Here is a 22316-nt window from a genome sequence, read left to right on the forward strand (position 1 = left end):
GAGAAGCTATCAATCCCGGGAGTTTTGGGAATTGTATCGTTCAGCCTGGCCATAATCATCGTCGGATGGCTACTGTATCGACGATGGAAGAAGCAGCTTCGACGCCACATCCGACAGGAAGTATCTAAATCAATGGAGATGCTGAGGTTAGACGCCCAGAATCCAGGACCAAATGCATAGACACATGAACCCATATTCGTGAGTAATTTTTCTTTTTAATACAATACAGTTTAACTGCTTATGAAGTAAGTTTGATGACTATTTTTTTTATTTTCATATTGAAATTTTGATTTTTTTTTATTATATAATTACTCACTTACTTATTTACTGACACTTTAAATATTGACGGTTATCCAATATTATTGATCCTTTTATTTTACTTACATTTATGTTTTATTATATTATTTTATATGTTACATTTTGTTATATTTGATAAACTTAACGGCAATGATAAGCTTTACGAAGTAATTGAGACTTCGAGACACTAGGCCATATACTATTGAGTAACGTAGGCAGGCCAAGCCGAATTTATGTTCGAGGAAAGATTTCAACGTATTCTGGAAGATATAACTATATTAAATAGGAATCTCACAAAAGACACTATAGAACGAAGGAAAAATAAGCTAATCACAGATAAATGGGTGGAAAAACTCAGGACTATCACGGAACAGTTTAGGACGGTGCATAAAATATACAAAGGTGACAGCTGTAAGGCAGCAGAAGACAAATTCATTGCAGATATTATTGCAAAAATTGGAGAAAAGATCGGAAAAGTCCAAACAGAACTACGGAAAAGACAAGTTGAACATAACAACGACAAGATGGGAGAGAAATTCGAACTGAAAACAGCAGGGAACCTGATCCCTCACATAGGAAACACCGAAGAATCAATTAGAGCATTCATAGACGCAATTGAACTGTACGATGAATTTTTAGATGATGAAGGAAAACCGCAACTAACAAAGTACCTGTTGAAGGTGAAACTAACGCAAGCAGCAAAATTACGACTGAAGACCACTTACAACTCAAACGCGGCACTAATAACCGATATTAAAGAAAAGTTTCTAGTAAAACAATCTATCCCTGTTCTGTCAGCGGAGATCAACTCAGCGAAACAAGAGAATAGGTCAATAGAAAAATTTGGAAGAAGTTTAGAGGAGCTCATGGCTAAATTAACAATAGCACAAGCAGAGGGAAACAGAGATGCAGAAGAAGTGCTGGCCAAAGTAAACGAAAAAATTGCAATAAGCGTGTTTACTAACGGTTTAAAAAATGACAAGATAAAGACAATTTTGAAAGCCAAGAACTTTAGCACTTTAGCGGAAGCGATAACAAGCGCAAAGAACGAAGAATCGCTAACTCGAACGGAAACTGCAGGAATGTACCACATGAATAAAACATATAGAGGCGGAAGAAGAAATACAACAAACGGATACAAAAATAGTTTTGACAGGAGAAAAGAAGGTAACAAGACATATAATAATAGAAATACAAATGGAAACGAAGTAAGACAATATCATAACAGAGGTAGGTCTCAAAGAAACAGAGGAGCAGGACATGGTCATCGAGGGAGAAATAATAATTGGTCGCAAGGTAGAAACCCCAGCAACAGAAATTCACCAGGAGCATATTTCGCAACAGAGGAGCAGCCCCGCCAAGAGCAACCACACACAAGCACAATACAAGAAGTAGATTTTTTTCGTGGCCCATCAAATGGAGGCAGATAATTCCACAGCAAGTGGATTAAATTATATTAATGTTTATTACAGAGGAAAACGCAAAAAACTATTAATTGACACTGGCGCAACAGTCAGCGTTTTATTTGAAGAATGTTTAGATAAAAACTACACCGACATAAACAAAACCCGACGTATTAGCTTGCGAGGTGTTACCGGAAAAACTATATATACAAGGGGAACCTTATTGTGTGACCTTGAAATATTAGATAACTCAGAGAAGATAACGTTGACACAGGAATTTGCAGTTATGAAGAGTTTCACAAATAAAGTCGATGGGGTTATTGGTAGCGATTTTTTATACCAATATTTTGCTACAATAGATTACGAATCCTTAAAATTATCGTTACAGGTAGAAGGAATGAGAAGAGATTTTAAAATGCTATCTATGGGAGAAATTTATACGATAATAATACCTAGGAGATGTGAAAAATTATTTTTTTTCGAGATCGGGACACACTACGGAGATTTTGTAACTATACCACAGGAGATAGCGGAAGGAATTTTCTCGGCAGGAACAGTCTCAAAACCAGTCGACGGAAAAATACCAATAAGGATATTAAATATCAATGATAGAGAAATAATTGTTAAGAATTTTAGACCGAAGGTCGAAAGATTAGACAAGTTCGACGTTTTCCACATGGGAGAATCAAAACAATCGGTGAGTCGTGCCGAAAGACTTTTGAATATAATAAACACAAAAAATTTATCGCTAGAGGAAAAAAGAGCAATAGAAAAAATATGTGTAAAATATTCCGATGTGTTTTTCTTAGAAAACGATCCATGCACAACGACGGACGTATACAAAGCAAAAATAAAATTGCAAAAAGGAGTATCACCTGCTTATACAAAACCGTATAGATTACCACACGGACAAAAAACGGAAATAAATAGACAAGTAGACAAAATGTTAAAAGACGGGATTATTGAAAATGCAATATCAGAATTCTCATCTCCACTACTTATAGTGCCAAAGAAAAACGATGAAAATGGAAACAAGAAATGGAGAGTTGTGATAGATTACAGACAACTAAACAACAAAATTGAGAATGACAGATTTCCATTACCATGCATAGAAGAAATCCTAGACGCTTTATCAGGAGCAACATATTTTTCACATTTAGATTTATACCAAGGATATTACCAAATAGAACTCGATTCTAAGTCCAGACCGTACACAGCATTCGCAACCGATAGAGGTCAATATCAAATGACACGACTTCCGATGGGGTTAAAGACAAGCCCAGGATGTTTCTCACGAGCCATGACTATGGCAATGTCAGGTTTAAATTATGAAAACATGTTTATATATCTTGATGATTTGATAGTCTTTGGCAACAGTCTACAACAGCATAATCAGAATTTAGTGAAGGTATTAGAGAGACTAAGGAAAGTAAATCTGAAATTAAATCCAATTAAATGCGAGTTTATGAAAAAAGAACTATTATATTTAGGACACAAGATTTCGAATAAAGGTGTAGCACCAGATCCGGAAAAGATCACCGCATTGGAACAATATCCAATACCACAAAATGCAAAAGAAGCAAAAAGATTCGTAGCCTTTGCAAATTATTACAGAAAACATATCAATCATTTTGCAGAAATAGCCGCACCTCTAAATAGACTATCAAGGAAAAATGTAAAATTTGAGTGGACAACAGAATGCCAAAAAGCTTTTGAAAGCCTCAAGACGTCATTATCAAAGACGTCATTATCAGACGTCATTAGCAAAACAATGAAGCTAGATTCGGCTGAAGAAAATACAAATAGTAGTATATTGTACAATGAAGAAGACGATATTATTTATCTGATTCGAGATTTTCGATCAACGTCTGCACTACGAGCGTCGTTGAGAAACTCGACATATCAAGAACCTCGATCAACGTCTGCGCTACGAGCATCGTTGAGAGCCTTGATTCAAATGTGCGCACAAAAGAATATAAAGGAACTAGTACTAGTAAAGAATAATAAGAATCAGCCAATTATTGAAGAGATAAGAAAGGATCCTAAAATATTTAAAGAAAGAGATATCAAAATATGTATAGTACAAGACAAACAGAATATAGCAGATGAAAAATTAAGAAGAATTATAATTAATGATTTTCACATGTTACCAACAGGAGGGCATGCCGGAATAAATAGAATGTACAAAAATATAAGGAAATATTATTTTTGGAATAGTTTACGAAAAGATATCGAGGAATTTGTGAAGAGATGCGACGATTGTCAAAGACATAAGCATTCTATCATAACCAAACAACCTCTAACTATCACATCGACTGCCACCTGCGCATTCGACACAATATTTATAGATCTAGTAGGACCATTTGAGATGGATGACAGTGGGAATAGATATATATTGACACTGCAATGTGAGCTAAGTAAATACATAGAAGGATATGTAATAAAGAACAAAGAAGCCGAAACAGTAGCCAAGGCATTGGTAGAAAATTTTATTCTGAGGTATGGAGTACCCAGAAAAATAGTCACAGACCAAGGCTCAGAGTTTATGGCAAGAACATTTAAGGAAACATGCTCATTATTGCAAATAGAGAAACTAAACTCAACAGCATATCACCACGAAACAATAGGAGCTTTAGAAAATACTCACAAACATTTAAATGCGTACCTTAGGATACAACTATCAAAATTCCCTACAAATTGGAGTACATGGGTGCAATATTTCTGTTTTTCGTATAACATTTCAGTACACTCAGCAACGGGTTATACTCCGTTCGAATTAGTGTTCGGAAAAATATGTAGACTGCCGACAAATGTTCAAAACGAAATAGAACCCCTGTATAATTTTGACGACTATCCCATGGAACTGAAATACAGACTACAAGTAGCCGCAAAGGAGGCCAGAGAAACACTAACACATACAAAACACAGCAAAAAAAAAATATATGATGCCAAAACGAGTAAAATAACTTATAAACCAGGAGATAAGGTATTAATAAAAAAGGAGCCAAACACAAAACTTAACTGTTTGTTTTCGGGTCCATATACCGTAATTAAAGATGAAACGCCTAACGTAATTATTGAGAAAAAGGGTAAACAAGTAGTCATACATAAGAATAACGTTAAGCTGTATAATATATAAAAAGAATAAGTACTGAAAAGTGTTATAGTGTAAAAGTGTAATAATAGTCCACCATAAGACTTTTACTAGTACTTAAGGTTCAGTGTAAATATTTATATATCTCATTTTTTTTCTTTTCTCATTTTCTTTAATATGTTTGTTTAATTTTCTTATAAAGGAGAGACGTCAGTCAGCATAAATAATATAAAATAGAGATGAAAGGAAATTGTTACTGAAATTCCCTTTCATCTTTTCCCCGCCCAGAGAGATGTGATGGTACACGACAACCCTCACGGAATTTTCCTAATTTATTTGTTATAAGAATAAGGTCAATATTATAGTTGCAATTTGTATAATTTATTACGATAGTAGCAAAGTTCAAAGTATTCAACTCATTCGCAAGACTGCAAACACAGCACACGTCATTATTGAAATACGTATAGCATAACCATATATGGTAATACATATGGGCATTGTTTTTAATATAATAAGATATAAGTGGGAAGGTCGAGTACCTGAGACATTCATTGTTGTATCAGTGTGTTCGCTGAACTCTGCTGGCGCGTGGTCAGGGGATATAGTTACCGAGATATGGGTCACCTTGACCTATCCTAACTATAATGTCGGTCGACGTAGTTGTAACTGTACCTTTAACCTTGTAAGAATAAAGATATGTAGAAAGTTTAAGTTTGTTTGTTCGGGAGTGTCTTCGTCCAGCAACCCCCAACATCACATCAGTACATTCTTTGACTTTGTCTCTCAGTCGAGTACTTCAGTCCGAAAACCAGGATCTTGGCGAGGCTATCGAACTGGCTGATGCTGCGAAACAAGTCCTGCTTGAAAGAAGAGAAAACGCCGAAAAGGACTTCAGAGGAATTTTCAAAACCGTGAGCGAAATCAGCGCAAAATACGACATCGAACTGCGGAAACCAAGGCTCGCGTCAAAACAGACTCAACGCTCCAACGTACAAACTGATTCAGTTCAAGATTATTTTCGCATAACGATTTACATCCCATACATTGATTTGTTTCTGACCCATATACAAGATCGATTTTTGAATCACCGCAAAATTTTATCAAACTTTGCTTGCCTCTTCCCCAACAAAATGAAGAATTTCAATGAAGAATCCTGCGCTCAACTGTTTGAACCATACTCTTCAATTTTGCGGGATGATTCCCGTGACATCTGGGTAGACGAAGTCAAACTTTGGCGTCAACGCATCGCCGGAAAGAACGTTAAAAATTCGCTTGAAGCACTCGATGTGTGCAATGGAGATGCGTTTCCAAATGTACATCAAATGCTTCGCATTTTGGCAGTTCTGCCTGTAACGACAGCAACGAATGAACGCTCCTTTTCAACATTGCGTCGCCTCAAGACTTACCTCAGGTCAACAATGTCTGAAGATCGGCTGAACGGATTAGCTTCGCTCAATATACATCGCGATGTCGAGGTCGATCCGCAAAGAGTTTTGGAGAAGTTTTTTTCTACACCTCGCAGAGTTAATTTATTATATAATAACTGAATATCAAGTCAAGACCAAGACACAATAGAATGTCTTCATTTATAAGAAAAGTTTCTTATTATTTTTTATTAACTTCATAACCTAACATGATACACATATGTCAAAACCCCCCTCCCCCCCATAAACGAATTCTGCGCACGGGCCCGGGGTGCTTTGCTCCATCGTCAACGTCATCAGAATGATCTGCTATTGTCGCTTCTAAATCTTCTTCTGATTTCCGAAAAAGTACCAGGAGGTAAGGATGTTTTTAATCCTACTTTAGCCTTATGTATTGTATTTAATATATTAAATAGGGTATTACACAGTGGCCGCTTCCGACTACAGATTGACTAAACACTGTGGTATGCGCTATGCGCCGTATTTAACTTGGGTATGTCACAGTTACTAGGGAGTTTTTGTTGCTACGTAACGTAACGCATCTCCGTATACGTAAAGCAACTAACGTGTCGTAGAGGATGAATGTTAAAATAGGTAGTTTTTGTAACTGCCTTAATGTAACGTAAAGCAAATCGTAAAGTCATTTTTAAATTCCGTTGACATTAAAAAAAATAAAACAATGTTCACACAATATACAATTAATATACAAATGTAAAAAAAGATAAATGAATGATGAAATTGTATGGTTTTAATTGCTTCTATTTAAATATAAAAATATTATTTTTCCTTAGGTTAAATTTTTTTTATTTTTGTTTATACCTACTTTTTAGTTGTAAATTATTGTATACCTACATCAGAATTCCAGTAGGTATAATGTAAATAGTTTGGTAATATTTATTTGAAAATTTTACTGAAACTAGGTCATTTGTTTATATAGTTATTAATTGTGGTGATCACTGTATTTCTTAAATTAATACAAGATTTGTTTGTTTTGCTTTATTAATAGACATCTTAAAAACAATAAAATTTTAAATCTATTATGAAGTTCCAATTTCCAATTACAAACACAGAATAATTTTACTCAAATAGACTAAACCAATATAACCTTAAAATGTTTATAAACGGGTAGTACGCTGATGAAATGTTCATTTGGTAGGTAATCGGGCAAGATCCTCGTGTGCATTCGGTGACTTTCGGCTCGATAGGGATGCGTATGAACCTGACGTACCAGCCCGTAACCTTAAGGCGCAGTCTCTCTTATGCGATTGTCGCATGCGTTTGACGCAAGCAGCAGTCGCAAGCAATTAACGCAGTGGTTGGGGTGGTCTCTCTTGTGCGTTTAGACGCATCCGACGCATCAGATATAACAGCTGATGAAAAGCGGGAATTTTAAAAATAATATGTTATATCTAACGTGCTATGTACTAAGAGTATAAGGCCCGGTCTTTTCACCTCCGGATAAAAGTTATTCGGAGGTTTATTTGACAGATTTACATGTAATCTGCCGGATAAACTTCCTAATGAATATTTATTCGGAGGTGAAAAGACCGGGCCTAAGTCATAAAAAAGATTTTTCGGGATGCTTCTATATTTTGAATTATATAATTAATAAGGTATTACCAAAGTAGAAAGTAAAATCGTTAATTACTAATTTATTAATCATATTTCGTCACCATTTTCATATTCAGTTGTAATAGTTATTTCATCAGTGGTAAAAAAGACTTTGAAAAGTCCTAATAAAATATTTTCATTTTTGACTTATACTCTTAATACATAGCACTCTAGATATATTATCTAATAGCACCAATAACAGTAACATTGCTTCAGAGTAATTTATAATAATATTGATATTGCTTCATAGTAATTTATAATAATATTGATATTTAGTAATTTATAATTATAGTAATACTTATTAATTAATAATAATAGGAATATTTAGTAATTTATAATAATGGTAATAACTTAGTAATTAATAATATTCATTAGTCATTTATAATAATATGTAGTAATATTTAGTAATTTATAATTAGTAGGTAGTAGTAATAGTAGTAAGTAGTAATTAATTTAGTGATAATAATAATATAATTGGTGCATCTACAGAGACAAGTTTATCTTCACATATTAAAAGAGCAAGAATTGGAGGAGAACATTTTAAAAATGATGCTCTCAGATGAAGGTAAACCAAAAAAGAGTAAAACTGATGAAATGTATGTGAATAGGGTTGAAGAAGGATACCAAACCAATTTAATAAGTAAATATATGGTTGATAATGAGACCAAGTTTCATAGTTTCTTTCGCGTGACGAAGAACCAGCTCCATTTCTTGTTATGTGCTATTAAGGAAGACATAACGAAATCTCCTACAAGAATGGTAAAGAGAATGATAACACTATATATAACACCAGAAGAAAAACTTGGTGTCACATTAAGGTTAGTACAAAATGTTTATTTCCTGTGCAATTATGAAAACAACAGAATTGCTTATTTATATCTGGAAATTACGTATTATTAAAATATTAATTAATAAAGCTTTTTAACCTCGAACCTCGTTATCATAATTTGATAAACAATAAACAACAAACTTTTAAATTCTATGTCAAATTTTTTGTTGTTTTATGAAATGGACGCATGCAGTCACTGCAAAGTATGGCTGCAAAGCACTGCTATCATTACCAGTCGATGCAGCAGGCGCATGCGATTCCTCGCGTCGGACGCACAAGACAGACCGGCCGTATAAAGTTTACATTTGAGGAGTGCACAGAACATCGCTTGCGACTGCTGCTTGCGTCAAACGCATGCGACAATCGCATAAGAGAGACTGCGGCTTTAGGTAATGCGTATCTCGATACGGTAGTTCAACCATTAATGCGCAAGCGTATACGTCAAAAAGATGCGTTACGTTTACGTATTTGTGTGCACAAAAACTCCCTACTAATAAACCTTCTTACACTCCGCAAGCTTTTAAGACAGTTTTACATTATGCTATTTTCATGCTAGGCAAGAGCCATGCAAGACAGATCACGCTACTGCGCATGCCCACGCGCTATTTCCATGCAATTCCTCTGCTAGACGAAAAATTAAAACATGTTCTATTTTTCATGCTATTTTGATGCAAGTCCTGTCAAAATTCATGTTGCCAATATGACAAAATTTATAGTTTAGAAAAAAACCCAACCTTATTGTGTAAGTTGAAATGGTATTTATTGGATGTAATAATTTGTGGTTTATATTTGAATATATTTAATTATGGACTGAAGTTTTTAAGTGAAATATCTAAAGTTAATATTTTGATATATTTCTTCTATTGGCAACAATGAAAGTGGTATCTAAAATTGCACAGAAATAGCTCAGATGTAAAAAGGTCAGGGTAGGCAAGAGATATGCCATGCAAGACGGACTTGCATAGCATGAGACTTGCATAGCCTTGATGTAAAGCTGCTTTTACGCACTTAACGATATTACAAATTATCACATTTACAGTTTTTTTTTTCTTCCTTATTGGCTTTGGATTACTTGATCCATTCAGCCACGATAGATAATAAATTACTGTTTGCTACAATATTCCAAATATAATACATTGCATTACATAATATATTAGGTACATGTGCGCACATATAATACTTATGCACGCACATACATACATACATATGTAGAAGTGGAAACATTTAATTGACCAGTAGGTATACTCCTCATTCATGGCCCTAACCAACTTAAATTAATTTACAAATAATTAAATCGACAAAAAAAACTACATGCTAATACTAAATACTAATACTAAATGCTAATAAATATATGTTTTTTTTTACACAGCGATAAGGCTTCAACCCGGATCAATCCCGCGGAGGTTTACACCCTCTACATTTACAGTTCTAATCCGGGATTTATTAATAATTACTACCGGTCGATGTGATTAATTCTGGCATATTTATTACTTTTACCTAGCTATTCCGTTTGTATTAATAGTAACCGTTAATTATTAATAATTTCCAATTAATCATACTTACCGTAACATACAGTGATGAGCGTGCTAATAACCGGCAAAATAGCGGAAAAGATGGAAAACATATTAAATTGTGAGATAAAAAGGAATAAAACTAGTAGAGTTGTTAAATTTAGCGATAATAACATATAAATTGACATTATATTGATTGTTTCCCACCTTTAGACGTATCAGAGGAGTATGTCAACTAAAACTGTCACTGTGACAGTGGCATTTCTCAAATTCATTCGATACGTCTAAAGTTGGGAAACAATCAATATAATGTCAATCTATAAGTTACTATCGGTAAATTTAACACCTCCACTAGGTTCATCTCTTTTTATCTCACAACTTAATATGCTTTTCATCTTTTGCGTTATTTTGCCGGTTATTAGTGCGCTCATCACTGTATACAAGGTGTTAGTAAATAAGTATGAAAAATTTTAAGGGCTAATTCTACATGAAAAATTAATACCAGTTTGCTCTATCAACATATGTCCGCAAATGCTTAGTTTCGGAGATACGGAGTGTTGAAATTTTTATTTCAAACTGCCAATTTATTTATTGCTCTAAGACCAGTTGAGCTATGAAAATGAAATTTGGTAAATTTTAGGAGGTAGTTATTACGAATTTTTTGACATACAATTTAGAATTTTGTATTCATCATTGGCGCGCCTACGGGCAATGGTCTGAATTTTTTAAAGAAAAAAATAGTACACCACTGAGATATTTCGAATTAAAAATTATTTTTAAATTCCACGTCTAATTTATGATAAAAAACTTTTCTTGTCTTTTTTTCACATGATGCACCGTTTTTATGCAGAAAAATAAAACATCTTGGCGCGTATTTTTCATTTCTTAATACATCATCAAGAACTATCCAATATAATAATATTAAACTAGAACAATAACAGAAAATATTACTAATAAGATTTCAACTAGGTGCAAAGCTGCAAGAAATGTTTAAAATGATCTCCTTTACAGATAACAGAAGAATTTTATATTCATCATTGGCGCGCGTACGGGTACTGGTCTGAATTTTTTGAAGAAAAAAATAGTACGCCACTGAGATATGCCAAACTAAAAATGATTTTTGAATTCCCCGTTCAATTTACGACAAAAAATCTTTCTTTCCTTTTTTTCATACGAGGCGCCGTTTTTATACAAAAAAATAAAACATCTTAACGCTTACCAAGTATTTGAGGTAGTTTCCATACGCATAGAAACTTAGTTCAAATACTTTGTAAACGATAAGATGTTTAATTTTTTTGCATAAAAACGGCGCCGCATATGAAAAAAAATCAAGAGAGATTTTTTGTCGTCAATTGAACGAGGAATTCAAAAATGATTTTTAGTTTGACATATCTCAGTGGCGTACTATTTTTTCTTCAAAAAATTCAGACCATTACCCGTACGCGCGCCAATGATGAATATAAAATTCTTCTGTTACCTGTAAAGGAGATCATTTTAAACATTTCTTGCAGCTTTGTACCTAGTTGAAATGGTATTAGTAACACTTTCTGTTATTGTTCTAGTTTAGTATTATTATATTGGATAATTCTTGATGATGTATTAAGAAATGAAAAATACGCGCCAAGATGTTTTATTTCTCTGCATAAAAACGGTGCATCATATGAAAAAAAGACTAGAAAGGTTTTTTATCATAAATTAGACGTGGAATTTAAACCCAATTTTTAATTCGAAATATATCAGTGGCGTACTATTTTTTTCTTTAAAAAAATTCAGACCATTGCCCGTAGGCGCGCCAATACAAAATTCTAAATTGTATGTCAAAAAATTCGTAATAACTACCTCCTAAAACTCACCAAATTTCATTTCCATAGCTCGACTGGTCTTAGAGCAATAAATAAATTGGCAGTTTGAAATAAAAATTTCAACACCCCGTATCTCCGAAACTAAGCATTTGCGGACATATTTATGTTTATAGAGAAAACTGGTTTTAATTTTTCATATAGAATTAGCCCTTAAAATTGTTCATACTTATTTACTAACACCCTGTATATGTACATTGTAAATTATGATTCAAGAGTGCTCCTAGCAGCATTTAAAGTGTCTTGGTTTGTTTATTTCTACTGCATCTTGATAAATCTAGTATAAGTTCTTAATAATATCTGATCGTGATCACTAAGAACTAATTTTATCCACAAAAATAATCAAGGAAACCGATAACAGTATATTAACTAACTAATACTAACAACATACCTACGTATATACAAAAATAAAGATAATACTTAATAAAAAAACTAAAAAAGAAGGACAACAAATAAAACTGGAAGGACAACGGTGTAAAATTTTTAAGGCACACTGGCGCTGGCACTGATTTTTTTCTTCTTCGCGTGTCATATCAGAATTATCCGACGTTGGCGATCATCATTGCGAAGGTTTCTCGATCTTCGCTGGCACTGATATTTGATAAAAAATAATCAAAACAATTTAACTAACAGGGTAAGAACACAAAATAAAACAAAAACCAGGCCAAGGCAAAAATGTATGGAAAAAATACACGAAAGACAAGAAAATGAAAGACGATTGTACAATAATTAAGGGTTCATGTTCCCACAGATGCAAAATAATATAAGAGTTGTAAGGACTGTATCTACAGGGTGATTGATTAGTGTGGTAAAGCTCAAGAGATCAGCTATAGTCATAAAAATTGTAGACAACTTTGATATTCATATTACAAAATTAGTTAAAATATTACACGGTGTTCGGTAACCTATTGGCAGACCAATCTTATGTTTTTTTAAATGGAACACCCTGTATTTTATTTTATATTCGAAATCTCCTTAACTGTCCCATCACAAAAATATAAAGGTTTGTTATGTTATACAGGGTATGTACAAAGTTATAGTTATAACCAATTTTCTATGAAAATCGTAACAAGTTCAACGCCCTGTAAATAAAAATAAGCACAACGGGAATGGTTTATTCATGCAATTTTTTTTTTATTTATTGTCAAAATTTTTAAAAATGATTGATATTGCTAATTTTCTTTATATCGAATACAGGGTGAGTCAAAACGTAAGTACATTATTTTCTCAGTAATTTTAAATGGAACACCCTGTATTTTATATCACTATTGAAAAGTACCTTCAACGTAGTTTAATTTGTATACAACATTTACTATGTCTAAATTTATTAGTTTTTTAGATATTTTAATTTTTCAATGACCAGTAGCGTGGCCACCCAGATTACCAGAATTTAATAAACTGGACTGATTTTTTTGGGGTTACGTTAAGAATGAAGTTTATAAAATGACTCCAACAACAAGGGATGAGATGAAAAATAGAATACAGAGTGTATTTCGAAGTATTAATTTACAAATGCTTTGTAGTGTAAGTAACTCATTCAATGACCGTTTTTAGGCATGCATAAATGTGTTAGGAGGTCATTTTGAACACCTTATGTAATGACTGTTTTTAGGCATCCACAAATGTGTTAGGAGGTCACTTTAAACACCTTATGTAATTAAATATTTAAAATATTTTATTAAAAGTAGCTTCTAATTTTTTCAAAAAGGTTGTATTTTGTGTTATGTTTTTTTAAATTTTTTATTAATAAATTTATTGTTCGTCCTTTGTCTGTTGCATTGTTACATTTAGATACATACAAAAGTAGTTTTTAATTGTTTTCACAAAATGTTGTATTTTGTGTTTGCGTTTTTATTTGAAAATTTATAACTAATGAATTGTTTTTCTTCCTTTATTTGTTACATTTACATACAAAAGTAGTTTTAATTGTTTAAAAAATGTTGTATGTTGTAGTTGTGTTTTTTTTTCTAAAATTTATTACTTGTAAATTATTTTTCTTTTTTTTATTTGCTACACTGTTATATTGATTTCCGGATTAATGATAAGTAGTCGTAAATTGTCAGTTTTAGAAAATTCAGTCATGACTTACTTAAAATTTAGAAAGATATAGACCCCTAATAATTTGCTCTGAAAAATGAAAATATCTCGAAAACTAATAAATTTAGACATAGGGAATGTTATATAAAAATTAAAGTACGGTGATGGTACTTTTCGATAGCGATATAAAATACAGGATGTTCCATTTAAAATTACTGAGAAAATAATGTACTTGCCTTTTGACTCACCCTGTATTCGATATAAAGAAAATTAGCAATATCAACCATTCTAACACATTTTGACAATCAACAAAAAATATGGCACCAATAAACCATTGCTGTTGTGCTTATTTTTATTTATACAGGAAGCTGAACTTGTTAAGATTTTCATATAAAATTGAATATAACTTTGTAAAGACCCTTTATATTTTTGTAATGGAGACGTTAAAAATATTTTGAATATAAAATAAAATACAGGGTGCTCAGTTTAAAAAAAAACGTAAGTTTGGTCTGTCACTAGGTTCGAACACCCTGTAACATTCTAACTAATTTTGTAATATGAATCTTAAAGTTGTCTTCAATTTTTGTTATTAACTTTTATTGCTATCTATTACTACAGCGGATCTATTGAGCTTCACCCCACTAATCAATCACCCTGTATAGTGTATAGGCGTGGTTAACAATAATAAACAGGAGAGGTAATTAAATGTTATACAGACAATAATGGGTCAATTGTGACCTAAGTGCTGTGGGACTCGACTCGCTCTCCCTACTCTACAAATGTGGAGTAGACAGGGAGTGGACAGTCAAACGCTGTTAAAAGCAAAAAGATATTTCAGTATATATAATGAGAGATAAATACTTACTTGAAGAATCTTCGGTGTTAACAGTACAGGTTTCATTGGGCTTGACAACTACCAAGGAACTTACATCAGTAACGAAGGAATATTTTTTCGCCAGATCCAGAGCTTCTTTAGTTAACTGTTGTTTTTTATTTTTGACTAATTCTCGTTGTTCCAGTTTGTGTTTTATAGTTAAATAGGCCCACAGGCGCTCCAATTCGCCCACTGCAGCTTCCCTTACTGGTTGTAATGAGATTTCACCGCGTTTGCCTTTACTCTTAACTTTCCACTTAGAGGTGTCAAAAGCTAAAATAGTAGCCATGATTTTAATTCTTATATCATTCTTATTTTTTACTTTGAAGTTATACTTTTTTTAGGCGCGTTTGGAAGTAAATTTATATTGCGCGAATTCATCAAAAATCTTGGTGCTACGCGCAGATGAAACGTTATACGTTTGTTCTGATTGGGTATTATAATGACCTGTCAAAAATTATTCAATATGGCGACTATGGGTAAACAAATGTTGTGTTTTAGATTTTATTGTGGTGTAGACAGAGACAAAAAGAAGTTTATAATCGTAGTGACTTTTTAAATAGTTTTTAAAAGCAAGAGGTATTTAATTGTAAATGTTTTAGTATTGTAATAAAAAATTACATGCCTACCTACCTAATTGGAAAATGTAAAATGTAGTAGGTAATGGTTCGATTTACATAATTTGATTTGCAACAAAATTTCTACCAATCTGTATCTAATATATTGTTTCCTTATTCTATATTTTGTTGTATTTTAATATTTTAATTCCACAAAAATCAAACTAATTTAATTAAATTCAGACAATAAGCAAAAATGTGATCAATTGTCAACAAGTTGAAAACATTCAGTTGGTGTGTCTTAATGGCTGAATTTTAACGTGCTTGATTTACAACCTAATGACCCTAATATACACGGGTTCGATTACCAAAACAATTTTTTTATTTATTGTATATACATTTTATGATTGTAAGTATATTATTTATTAAATGCATTTTTTTTCAGAAAATACGTATTTCGTTAAAATTTTTGCTAACAATTGTTCAGAAATAATTTCTGTGTGGCATTTTTCAATGTGTTTGTGTGTGTTTTATTCTGTTATTTTTTTAATTTATGGTATTTTAAAAAAAATTTTGGAAAGTTGTATTAAAATTAGTTTAATATTTAAATAAATAACTCACATCGAAAGGTAGACGAGTTCTGGATTAAGTAAAAAAAAGTAAGTAAGTAAAATTTAAATAAAATACAAATAAACTGTTTAAAAAAGTATATTGATTTAGTTGAAATCATAATATAATAGAAGTATAACTTCTTACTTGCGTACAAAATAAACACACATTATTTTTTTTATTGTAATTTGCGTATGGATCATTTAGAGATGCCGTAAGTAAAATAAGAATTGTAAGATGTATTCTTAACAAGTAGATGGATCATTTACAATACGATATTAACAGATAACACAGATTAGAAATAAAACAAAGGATAATAAAAATGGAATAAAAATACGTGGGAATCAGATAATTGACAAAGAGAAGAAGCATAGAACGACCACCGACTAGATGGGCGGTTGATATAAAGCGCATCATCACAAATTGAATTCAAGAAGCGGAAGATAGGAAATAGGTGAAACTAATAAGATGGAGCAGACCAAAGCGGAAATGGATGGGGTACCACAGGATGCTGAGAAGATCGATGTCAACTGAAAAATCCAAGCAAGGGGCAAAGCAAAATGGTGAAGAAAGCTTGAGACCTTTTAAAGTCTGCAGCATCGTGATGATGATGATCTTCAATTACGTACCTTCATTCATGGGATATTTTCCAGCAACCACCAGTTCTGATCCTTTAAAGTAAATAGGGAACTTCAGTTTGGATACTTCCGTAACGTCATCAGTATACTCAAATTCGATATCTGATAAAAGTGGGGATGAGATATCGTTGTAGAAATTCTGGAGTTGAATATGAGCATCAGGTCCTTCGTAAATATGCCTGGAAAATCCTAAGTTCTTCAGGGATAATTTTCGTAAGAATTTTTTATCTGCTTTGTCTCCAAAAGACAGAGAATATATTGGTATGTAATCTTTATTCTCGTTAATATTTGTCACCTGAAATTGGTTACATAATAAATGTCAAATTTACCATTCTTCAATATGTTAACATTGACGCCATCCAATGACGTATAATATTCGCGGTGTGCAAGTACTTGGAGGATATACGAGAAACGATCGTGCTAGAATTGCGGAGAAATATTGCAACTTTCTTTCTTAAATAATTCATATTGTCAATTAAAATTATCAAATTGATGTATACTTCATACCCACTGTCATTGAAGAAGAAAAATTATATATTGCTCCACAATATTGATATGATACGCAATTATTATATAAAGGTAAATTTAATCAATCGTATTTTGCTTGCAGTACTGCATTTTAATAACTAATTTTATTTACTACATACAATTGTTTACGTTTTAATAACATAACCTGAATCTTATTTTTCTTCTTATTATTTTTTTGGGCTATGGCCTTGACAATTATCCAGTAACCAGGACTAATATAATTGGCCAATATAATTAAAAGTGCGAATAATGTTGCTGAGGGTAGAAACCAAATGTCGCTTTGCCGAACTTGCATGGTCCCAATAGACCAAGCGCTCGCCTAGATATGTTTAATATACAGAGTGAATAATCTATGAATTGTACTGAATATGCTTATTTAGTTTAGAAATAAAATAATTCTACCATACTTTTATGAAAATAATGTACTTGAAATATTGATTTCAACCCCTACGGCCCCCCTTAAGGATAGCTATGACACGATTTTGATAGGCAACCCATGCTAGAAATATTTGTCTATGTATGAAATGTAAAAAAAAATATTTCATCCGGTAAGCAGAGAGATGCAGGTCGGCCTATATTCGGTTCTTAGACTATAATAAGTGCCCCTTAAATATTTAAAATAGAACTTGCTTTTGATATTAACAAAAATTATGACAAACACCACGTGCGATCTTTTGATTACATGTGTCAACTTCGTAAAAAATCTTGAACGTTTCGAGGGGTTCGTGCAACTTCGTATCAAATCAATAAACAACAACAATGGGAATCATGTTTATGACAGTTTACACAGCATTTCTGCTGAGACTATAAATATATTATACGTCATTGAGGCCATATAATTACTACTTAGACAACCAAAAAGAAGAAAAAGAATTAGCGAACTACGCACGCATTTCTTCTTAACACAATGTCACACCGTTTTTATTTATTTTGAAATTATATAAAATCGACAAGAAAAAAGTTTTCCTGTAGTTGTCTGTATATCATATACTACAAAAAACAAGTAAAATCCATTATAAAAGGTATATTTATTAAAATTCCCTAAAAAGGGCTACATCACAGAACTAGTTTTCGATCTGATAACAGATCATCATCAGTGCTGACAACATGCTGACATGATAACCACCAAAATACAAAAATAATCGAGTAAAAACCATTTAAACTTGATCCGTCATGGAAACATTGATTATAATTGTGAGACTGAACATGGATGCACAAAATATCTCATGTATTCTGCTCAGGGTACCATTTGATCCCAAAATGTTCACTCTCACAATTATAATCAATGTTTCCATGACGGATCACGTATTTTGGTGGTTAGCATGTCAGCATCTTGTCACTGATGATGATCTATTATCAGATCGAAAACTAGTTCTTGTAGCCCCTTTTATTCTTCTTCTTCAGGTGCCATCTCCGCTACGGAGGTTGGCAATCATCATAGCTATTTTAATTTTTGAGGCAGTAGTTCTAAATAGTTGTTTTGAGCTACATCCAAACCATTCTCTCAGGTTCTTTAGCCATGAAATTTGTCTTCTTCCGATGTTTCTTCTGCCATCCATCTTTCCTTGCATTATGAGTCGCAGGATGCCATACTTCTCGCCCCGCATCACATGTCCGAGATACTGTAGCTTTCTTTAATTGTAAGTTCAACTTCCTTCTCTTTACCTATTCTTCTCAGTACTTCATTGTTCGTAACTCTATCTACCCAGGAAACCCTCATAATTCTTCTATAGGTCCACATTTCAAAGGCGTTAAGTCGTCTCATTGTCTCTACATTTAACGTACATGATTCCACTCCATAGTATAGTACACTGTATACGTAACATTTTGTTAGGCGTACTTTAAGAGCTAATGTTAAATCGTTGCTACATAGGACCTTTTTCATTTTCATAAAATTAGAAGGTGCTTTTTCGATTTTGACTTTGATTTCTGCAGTGTAGTCAGTATTCCTCGGTAAGTGTATTTTTTTACTCTTTCGCTCTGCTGACCCTCTACTATCAAGGTTTCGTTAGTATTATGGTTGTTTTTACTAATTTTCATAAACTTCGTCTATTTGATATTGAGAGAGAGTCCGTACTCCCTACTACACCTTAACTTTTTACTCATTAGTCTTTGCAGGTCTTGTAAACTATCGGCTATTATTACTGTATAATCTGCACATCTGATATTGTTAACTAAGTCTCCATTTACTCTTATGCCGACTTTTCATCTTCCAGAGTTTCGCGCATTACCTCTTCAGAATAAGCGTTAAATAATAGAGGTGATAGTATGCAGCCTTGCCTGACTCCTCTATTTATTTCCATTTCTTCAGATGTTTATTTTTCAATTCTGACTATTGCTCGCCGATTGTAATAGAGGTGTGTTATTAGTCTTAAATCTCTTTCATCTAGGTTTTTAGTTTTTAGAATTTCCATGAGTCGAGCATGTTTGACTTTACCAAACGCTTTATTGTAGTCTATAAAACGGAGGTAAAGAGGACGGTTAACATCCAAACATCTCTGTGTCAGCACGTTGAAGGAGAATAATGCCTCTCTGGTACCCATACCATTGCGGAACCCATATTGAGTGTCACTAATTCCAGCTCCAGTTTAGAGTGTATTCTGGCGTGGTTGACTTTCAGCAGAATTTTCAAGGTATGTGATATTAAGCTTATAGGTCTGGATCCCGCGTGTGAAAAAAAGTTGATTAATAGCAAGCTGAAAATTTGTTAATAGCTTAAGGGTGTCTAGTCGGATAAACTTCGATATATGGGAACACTGGAACAGGGGCAGTTTTAATTGTGGAACAGGTTAAAAATTTGGAACGGTCACACCACGAAAACGGCACATTTATTTTGTCCGACAGAACAGACCTAAACTCTCCGAAGAGAGATTAAACTCTCATGCAAAAATCAGACTGCTATTTATCACGAAATGGGCGTTTTAATGAGTGGAATATGTAGAATATGTCAAATGACAGGAATTATGACAGGTGATAAATAGGAGTCTGATTTTTGCATGAGAGTTTAATCTCTCTTCGGAGAGTTTAGGTCTGTTCTGTCGGACAAAATAAATGTGCCGTTTTCGTGGTGTGACCGTTCCAAATTTTTAACCTGTTCTACAATTAAAACTGCCCCTGTTCCAGTGTTCCCATATATCAAAGTTTATCCGACTAGACACCCTTAAACTATTAACAAATTTTCAGCTTGCTATTAATCAACTTTTTTTTCATACGCGGGATCGAGACCTATTATGCCCTTAAGCCCTTTTTAAGGAATTTTAATAAAAATATACCTTTTATAAAGGATTTTACTTGTTTTTTGAAAATATTACTTACAATCTTTATAATCTCTTCCGTGTTGGTCATTCCCATGGTCGGATCCCCGTCTGTCAAAAAGATAATTAAAGGCTGTCTTCTTGATGCCCTCTTTAGTTCTTGGTTCACTAGATATAAACCAGTTTCAATACTGGCTAACATGTTGGTCATTCCATTGCCTTGAAGCTTGCTTATTACTGCTTTTCCTTTGGTGATTGCTCCTGTGGTAGCAGATACTGCGTATGGCAAATTTAGGCTCTAAAAGTTCAATAAAAAGAGTCAACCAATCACAGAAGAGTCAAGGTTTAAATTAAGAGATAAAAGTCCAATTTATATTAAATAATTAAAAGCAAAAAGTCTTTATTCGTCGTCTTTTGTCTTATAAATTGTAAAAGTCACAGAGTGAGGATGTACCAAAAAGAAGTTCCAGCAAGAAAAGTTTACTACTACTACTATCGGTTTACAGCGTTCTCCGACGCCTTCCGACTCCTAACCGCCATTCTTCTCTGTTTAACCATAGACCTGGAGGGATTTCTCTTTCCTCTAGTTCTTTTTCAATTCCCTCTCTCCAGCTTCTTCTCGGCCATCCTCTTTTTCTTCTCCCTTGTGGTGTCCATGCCAAAATCTGTTTAGGGATCCTGTCATCTGGCATTCTCTGTACATGGCCGTACCATACCAGTTGTTTTGTTTTTATGCCATCAATTATTGTATGTGTTACTCCCATCATATCTCGTATTCTCTCGTTCGGTATCCGATCTTTTCTTGATTTGCCTGCTGCTCTTCTCCAGAAGTCCATTTCTGTTACTAGTAACATTTTCTGCTCTCTTTGTTTCAGTGGCCAAACTTCACTGCCATATGTGATTATACTTTTAAGTATGCTATTGTATATGAGCTGTTTGTTCGCTTTAGATATTGTCTGGTCCCACAGAATGCCGTTCATCATGGATATGGCTTTTCTACCCTGTATGTTTCTGTCTTTTATAGCAGCATCGAGTGTTTCATCTTGAGTTATCTTCATGCCCAGGTACTTGTATTCATCGTAGTGTTTAATTTCTACTCCATCGTCTAATGTAATGGACTGCTTTGTTCCTCCAATACACATGGCTTCAGTTTTCTTAATGTTAACTTCGAGACCCCATTTGTTATATTCTTCTATTAGCTTCCGCGTCATGTAACTTAAGTCGTCATGATCTTGAGCAATCAGAATTTGGTCATCAGCGAAACATAAAGTGTATAGTGTTGTGTCGTCATTGAGAGGGATATCCATGCCATTACATTTTCTTTTCCACAGCTTGAGTGCTGGTTCCAGATAAATTTTAAAAAGGGTAGGCGAAATACAACAGCCCTACTTCAATCCTTTCGTGACCTTAAATCCCGCAAACATCCTTAATCCAGTTTTAATTTTTGCAGTCGTTCCATTATACAGACTTTGGACTGCTTTGATAAGACCATGTTTAATGTTGGTTTGATGTAGGATTGACCATAGTTTGCTGAAGGGCACACTGTCATATACTTTTTGTAAGTCTACGTATACCAGGTGAACTTCTTTATTGACGGCTGTTTTTTTCTCAACAACTTGCGTAATAGCGTACAGGTGGTCTACTGTGGACCGCCCAGCTCTAAAGCCAGCTTGCTCCTCTGCTTCGTAATCTCTATAGTCATTTTCTATTTTGTTCTTAATAAGTCTCACATACATCCTACTTATTGTGCTGTTTACCGCAATTCCTCTGTAATTTTCACATTGATCCTTG

At 33.4% G+C, this 22316-nt stretch overlaps 1 protein-coding gene across 3 annotated transcripts in view; it reads right to left on the reverse strand.

Annotated features, from left to right (window-relative positions):
• Positions 1-22316, reverse strand: part of LOC126889497 (inter-alpha-trypsin inhibitor heavy chain H4-like) — a 110279-nt gene that overhangs the window by 51369 nt on the left and 36594 nt on the right. For all 3 annotated transcript variants that reach the window (XM_050657831.1, XM_050657833.1, XM_050657832.1), the window contains exons 6-8: positions 20587-20823; positions 16735-17038; positions 14931-15212 (exon numbers count right to left, since the gene is read on the reverse strand). In XM_050657831.1, coding sequence (XP_050513788.1) covers positions 14931-15212; positions 16735-17038; positions 20587-20823 — 823 coding nt within the window. The remainder of the gene's footprint in view (positions 1-14930; positions 15213-16734; positions 17039-20586; positions 20824-22316) is intronic.

The sequence above is a fragment of the Diabrotica virgifera genome, chromosome 8 (genome assembly GCF_917563875.1).
Source record: "Diabrotica virgifera virgifera chromosome 8, PGI_DIABVI_V3a".
Taxonomy (NCBI): domain Eukaryota; kingdom Metazoa; phylum Arthropoda; class Insecta; order Coleoptera; family Chrysomelidae; genus Diabrotica; species Diabrotica virgifera.